Raw genomic sequence first — 6,249 nt, 5'->3', positions numbered from 1 at the left:
CAGTACATCTAGTTGTGTTGTGTGTTTCAGGAGTGTTTGTTGGAGGTTCTGGAGATTGTGGAACTGGGGATTTCGGGCAGTAAGTCCAGACAGGAAGAGGAAGTGAAGAGCAAAGAGGAGAAGGAGCTGAACCCCGCCTCTCTGCGGGTCAAGGAGGCAGCCGAGGCCACACTGAGCTGGTGAGCAAAACAAACACACCCTGAAACGTCACCTTGCAGTTTCCGCTGTTCTCCTGGACTTGGAAATTAAGTGCAAAATAAACATAAGCTGTTTTTGTTTTTTTATTAGCGTGATGCAGGTATCGGGAGGATTGCCGTTCGTTGGTGGGTTGCTGGATGAGGACGCTCTGATTGGCTGTTCTACTTTGAGTGACAGCAGTGTAAGGAAGTTCAGGTACTTTGTGGTGGACAGCTCAGTGATACTGGCCATGCTGGAGCGACCACCAGGAACTGAGCAGGGTGAGTCCTGTCAAGGAGCCGCAACACAAAACCCCAAAACCATGACATGGAGTGTAATTATTAATAACTGAATTGAAAGTGAATTGCTTCATTGATATTGCTAACATATTGGTATGTGCAGCATCATGCCCATCGCTCACAATGCTGATCAGAGGTCCATCAGGGCGGCACAGCTGGACTCTACAGCTCCACCTGGAGCCCAGAGAGGGAAAAACACCTACACAGGTAAACACATTTACAACACAAGTGGTAATAACAATAAAGTGACACGCAAACAGGCTCCAGATCAGTGTTTTATCATGTTCGCCTGTTCCTTTAACGCAGAAAACTCTGATCCCAGAACACGCTGGTGTGGCCCAGGAGGATTCAGCCGTACGATGTGCCGTCAAACAGCAGCTTGTTCCTGAAAACAGCGACAGAGTTCCTTCACCCAAAGCAGAGCTGAGTATACCAGCGCTGCACGAGTCCATTAGCGAGGGGGTAGGAACTTTAACTATGTTAAGAAGTTGATGATATTTAGGTCTTTACTTGTCTGGATCACCTGTGGCGTTCCTCAGGTACCAGACCTCCTCCTAATCTCCTCCTCTCTCAGGTGCAGCAGCAGCTGGAGCGTCTGCGAGCGGCATGTAAGAGGCAGCGCCAGGTTGAGGAAATGCTACAGGCAAGTCGTCATTCAGTTGTCATGACGACCTGCAAGCCGCCGCCTCCGGTCACCAGCTTTCAGACAGCGAGACTCTTCCTGTCCAACCTGGGTTTGCTGACACCTGAGACGCTGAAGGTACAGAGGACAGAGCATAGACATATAAAGAGGGACAGAGCTCGATTCAGAAGTTTACTGATGTATTTAGACCTGTGTTGTCTCACCTGTCCCCACCTCACCTGTCTGTAGGATCGAGGTACCGGTGGCGTCCCTCCTCAGCTGGTGTCTCTGGATCCGTCTCTTCCAGGATTCCCGAAGGACTTGAGACGTTTGGATCAGATGCCGTTCAGAAACTGTGACTCTGCCTTCGTCTTCTACATGAAAGCTGGACAGAGGACAGTTGCTGAGGTCACACACACCTGTCTGTCCCACCTGTCTGTCCCACCTGTACATCAGCTGCTGCTGAAGTTATACTCACCTGTCTGTCTGTGTCTCTGCAGATGTTAAGGAACGTTGAGTCCAGGTGTAACGTCCCGTCTGACTTCCTGGACTTCCTGTCTTCTCTTGGTTGGCCAGTGGAGGTGGAACCACGACGGGGGAGCAGCACTGGCAGCAGTAGGACAAGTGAGCGCTCTGATTGGTCCACTTGATGTCTGAGGTCGTCAGAGGTCACTCTGCTCTGACTGATTGTTTTCTGACTCCCAGAATTCCCTGCTGTGCTGGGTGACAGTGGAGGGGGCGTGTTCGATGGGGAGAGGTTCGTCCTGAGGTTCGCCGAGGCTCTGACGGAGCTCACCTTCATCGTCCCATCATCGACCCACAGTCAGTGTCTGATGATGTCATAATCAGAAAATATAGTCTCTAGTGATTAACATGTTCAGTTTCCTTCATGACCATATAAGGAGAAGGGAGTTTTATTAACTTGTTTTTCCTTCCGCTTAATACTTAAAGAGATAGTTCTGTTTTTTAGCGTTTCAGGTGAATTGATACAGCGCGTCGCAAAGCCTACCTGCATGGAGGAATAGTGAGTCAGTTGGTTAGTTCCAGATAAACTAACTTTTTTCCGACCAGCTGATGCACTGTAAATATTTACTTTATAACTTACTCTTGAACTGGTGTATGATATTGAAACGAGACTTCTCGTGAGCGGCGTAAATACACTAATGAATTGTCCCTCATTCACAACAATGCACTACCTGTGTATCGTAATGCGCCGCTTTTTTTCAGTGGGGGGGGGGGGGGGCTTTCTACTACAGATATTAAACTTAGTGGCCATTTTTACCTCATACAACCCCACTTAAAAAAAAACTGGAATATCCCTTTAACTTCCTTTTTTTGTTCAAAGTAGTTGTTGGGTTGAAGAGCCCAAAGGCGGCGGAGTCTCCAACTGAGTCGTCATACCACAGACAGACTCGCTCTGAGCTTGGCCAAGACTCCACCCACCAATCCAGAGTGCGTACCTTCAAAATAAAAGCCCTTTTCACTTGGTTATCATTGACTTGTCTGTCTCTCTCTGAACTGTATGTCTATCAAAGTCCCATCTCTCTTTGACCTGTCCTTCTCTCATCTGTCTGCCCAGACTTCTCCAGTTGAAGACAGGAAGTCTTTTCCTTCTGTGTTGTCATTCATTGGCTCTGAATCTAAACTGCTGATAGTTTGGGTCGAGCACTTTGATGACATTGGTAAATAACTCCATTACTAATGCATTTCAGAGAGTAACTAACTAAGTGACTGTAACTAACCATCATCAGAGATGGAGGAGTGATCTCCCTCTGACCAGTGAGTCTGTGTTTCAGAGAGTTTTCCTCTGTCCGATCTACTGTCAGCAACGAAGATGGGGAAACTGATGAGGTACAGACACACGGACACGTCCTCCCTCTGACACTCACTGATTCTTTACCAACCTGATGATGTCTGTCCACCAACCTGATGATGTCTGTCCACCAACCTGTCTCACAGTGTCTCGGACGTCCAGCTCATCTTTATACATCCGCTGAAAACTGGACTCTACCGCATCCGTTTCCACGAGAACACCTCCAGCAAGTTCAGTCCAGTTGGTCCACTGGTCAGCGGGAGTGTGGTCAGCAAGAGGTCACTGGGTAAGTCTGTCTGTCTGTCTGTTTCTCTGTCTGATTATACAGTATATCTGCGTATATAGAAAATGTACCAACCGTACAAGACCGCACTCAAAATTCAAGTATTTTATTATGACACAAACGTTTCGGGGGAAAACCCTTCTTCAGCATGTAATAACAGCAGGTAAACCATTGCAAACCCACATTCACAGGTGTTTCTTTTTAAATCAGCAATCACTGACAGCAGCTGCAGTGATGAGAGAGCAGAAAAAAGGAGAAAAAAAACATACACGGGACAAACATTGCTGAACACAGTCAAAAAAATATAACACAGTTATCCCACAACAAAACAGAAAAAAAGAGAAAAACGTCCCAAAACATTATCAAGGCACATCAACCCCTGCCTATATTTGAATTAATATTCATCTGTTTTTAAGTGTTTTTAGTAATCTCACATATATTTGGATGTCAGGTTGTTGTTGTTTTTTTAAAATCTTTTTTTATTTCTATTTTTATTTTTATTTTTTTACCATTTTTTAATATCACAAGCATTTAATACAATTAAGCATGTTTACAAACAACATTTTGAAGAGATGATTAGCCTACTACAAGAAACAGTTGAACACCAACTCCGCATTCATCCCCTTCCCTTTGTAAAATTATTTTTTATCCCTATCCCCACCTCTAGGTGGACGTTGTTTTTTTTTTATCTCTATATACGTATCTGTGCAACCTTCCTGTCTCTGTGAAGCCTCACATAAACACCACTGAGACCTGATGATCATCAGCGCGTAAATTCAATTTTGTTTTTTGTTTTGTTTGTTTGTTTTATGTTTTTAATTAATGTGACTATGTGTTGAAACTCTGCTGTCATTCTTGGCCAGGTCTCTCTTGCAAAAGAGATCTTGGATCTCAATGGGACAAACCTGGTTAAATAAAGGTTATAATAATAATAATAAGTAGCAGTAATATTACTACTTTATCAGGGAAACAATCAGTCTATCCTGCTCAGCTCTTGGACCTCTCTCTTTAATGTGATGCTGTCTGATATAATACAGAAGTCACAGCTGTAGCACATACCAGTCCCCTCATAACTCATTTACCTCATGCTGTTTAATGCAGCCTCAACCAAGCCATTCATCGCTGCAGGGAAAAACATGCTTCATGCTACACAGCTGGTGTCTGGTCAGTGTTCGTCTCCTAACCGAGCCTGACACTTCCTTATGACATCAAGGCCAGTAATTTAATGACTTAATGACTTATTTATTTATATAATGTATATATAGTATTTTATGTACTCTATATTATCATTTATTATTGTTAGCTTAATTAGCCTGCCTGTAGGTGTGAATATGAATGTGTGAGGTTGTTTGTCGTTACGTGTTGGCCCTGTGATAGACTGATGGCCTGACCTGTTTCCCTGCAACCCAGCACGGATGACTGGTATAGCTAATAGATGGATGAATTTCTTAATATATTCACTCAGTTTGATACTAAATATTTAACAAACCAAGCAAACATGGTGGGTTGACTAAATATTTAATCTTTGGTTGTGTACTCCTACTCAGATTGTAAATAAATCCATTTTATCCTTGCTTGCAACACAGCGATTTGAATCCTACTTTTCCCTGGAGCCAACTTCTTCTCCAGAAAGTTTCATGTCCCACCACCTCATTACTTGTTTTTTGCCTTTAATCATTATGAGAGCAGACCTGCTGCTGTGACGTATCTAAACTTTGGATGTTCCCTGCACCACCACTGATACTCTGACACTGAGGCTCCCAGCACATTAGGTTCAGCTGAGCCAGTGTCTTGTTGCTGTGAGGTGCTAATAATACATCAGGTTGTGCCGCTGCCTCGTCAGCCGAGTTGGTTTGAATTAATTAAAGTTCAAATGTAATGTTATTGAACATCCCATTGTTGATGTTAGCTCAGGCTCTTTCCAGGTGCGTTGTCTCCTGACAGTCACATCTCGAACACTCACTTTCTACTGCAGCATTACATTCATTCGGGGCCCCTGGGCCTGAGCCACGTTTGTTACGGTTTGAAAAGTAAAATCAGTCTGTGATATCGTCTGTAGATTTATCCAGTTGGTCTTCGATGTGAAAAGGATCCTGTTAATTAATCTAATATTAATAAGGATCTTCTGTCTGTCTCGAGGTATCCTGGTCAGAGAGATGGTGATCAACTGTTGCCATCGACGGCGGCTGGAGAGCGACTCCGCCCCCCCGCCGCACATCAGGAGGAAGCACATGATCAATGACATCATCCATCGCTACCGCAGCCGCTGCTCAGAGCCCGCCTTCTACTCTGCCCTGTTTCGTGACCTCTGACCTCCACCCGACCCCCGACGCAGCCGCGCAGCCTGAAGTTGCAAATCAACCAATCAGAATCAGTTATTACTGTAGTTTTTTGAACAGGAGCTGAGCGGTTTACTGACGACACGTGTTACTGAGTGATGATGTCATCTGTGTGACTAATAAACGGTGTGTGTGTTAAACCGCTGTGTTTCTGTGTGACATGTAAAAACCTCACTTCACCTGCTGATTGGTCCACTGGTGAGCGATGTAACCGGACTCCACAAACAAAACACTACCTCCTCCTCTTCTTCTACAAACACTGCCTCCTGCTTTTCTTCTCCACCTCCTCCTCCTTCTCCTCCTCTTCTTTGCTTTCTCCTCTATGTTCTACTGGACTTTTCCACCTCCTCCTTTAATTCTCTTCCTCCTCTCTATTCTGCTCCTTCGTTTCTCCACCTCCCCCTTCACACCCTCCTACAGTGGGTACTAGTTTCATTTGGACGGTTTCACGCGAGATTCACGCGTGAGTCACGGGAGGCTCACGCGGATTTTTTGTGGAGGAGTAATTGTGTTTTCACCAGAAGCTGCAATGTGCCCAAACAACCGCCAGGTGGCATCTGTGAGCAGCAGATCGCCTCTATAAGACAGCAGCACGGAGCAGTGAACACGAATGGGGAATGCAATATAATAATACAGTATAGTTTTTCAATGAGAAAAATGTAACGACGGCAGCTATACGTCTCACTCTCTTTTATCGATCCTCTTGTCAGCTCCAA

The 6,249-nt window shown here is 44.9% G+C and overlaps 1 protein-coding gene across 1 annotated transcript; it reads left to right on the top strand.

Annotated features, from left to right (window-relative positions):
• Positions 1-24: 24 nt before the first annotated feature.
• On the top strand, positions 25-5,571 carry LOC146960833 (ral GTPase-activating protein subunit beta-like). Its single transcript, XM_085772018.1, has 13 exons — positions 25-179; positions 289-458; positions 580-683; positions 783-938; positions 1,051-1,236; positions 1,348-1,506; positions 1,599-1,722; positions 1,804-1,920; positions 2,447-2,550; positions 2,678-2,780; positions 2,895-2,949; positions 3,058-3,197; positions 5,334-5,571. Exons 2-13 carry the CDS (start codon positions 293-295, stop codon positions 5,504-5,506), a joined length of 1,587 nt encoding a protein of 528 aa, XP_085628144.1. The 5' UTR covers positions 25-179; positions 289-292; the 3' UTR covers positions 5,507-5,571.
• The last annotated feature ends 678 nt before the right edge of the window (positions 5,572-6,249 follow it).

Source organism: Trachurus japonicus, unplaced genomic scaffold (genome assembly GCF_045865225.1).
Source record: "Trachurus japonicus isolate A0001 unplaced genomic scaffold, Traja_1.0 AP029947.1".
Taxonomy (NCBI): domain Eukaryota; kingdom Metazoa; phylum Chordata; class Actinopteri; order Carangiformes; family Carangidae; genus Trachurus; species Trachurus japonicus.
This window is presented reverse-complemented; position numbering and strand designations above follow the sequence as displayed.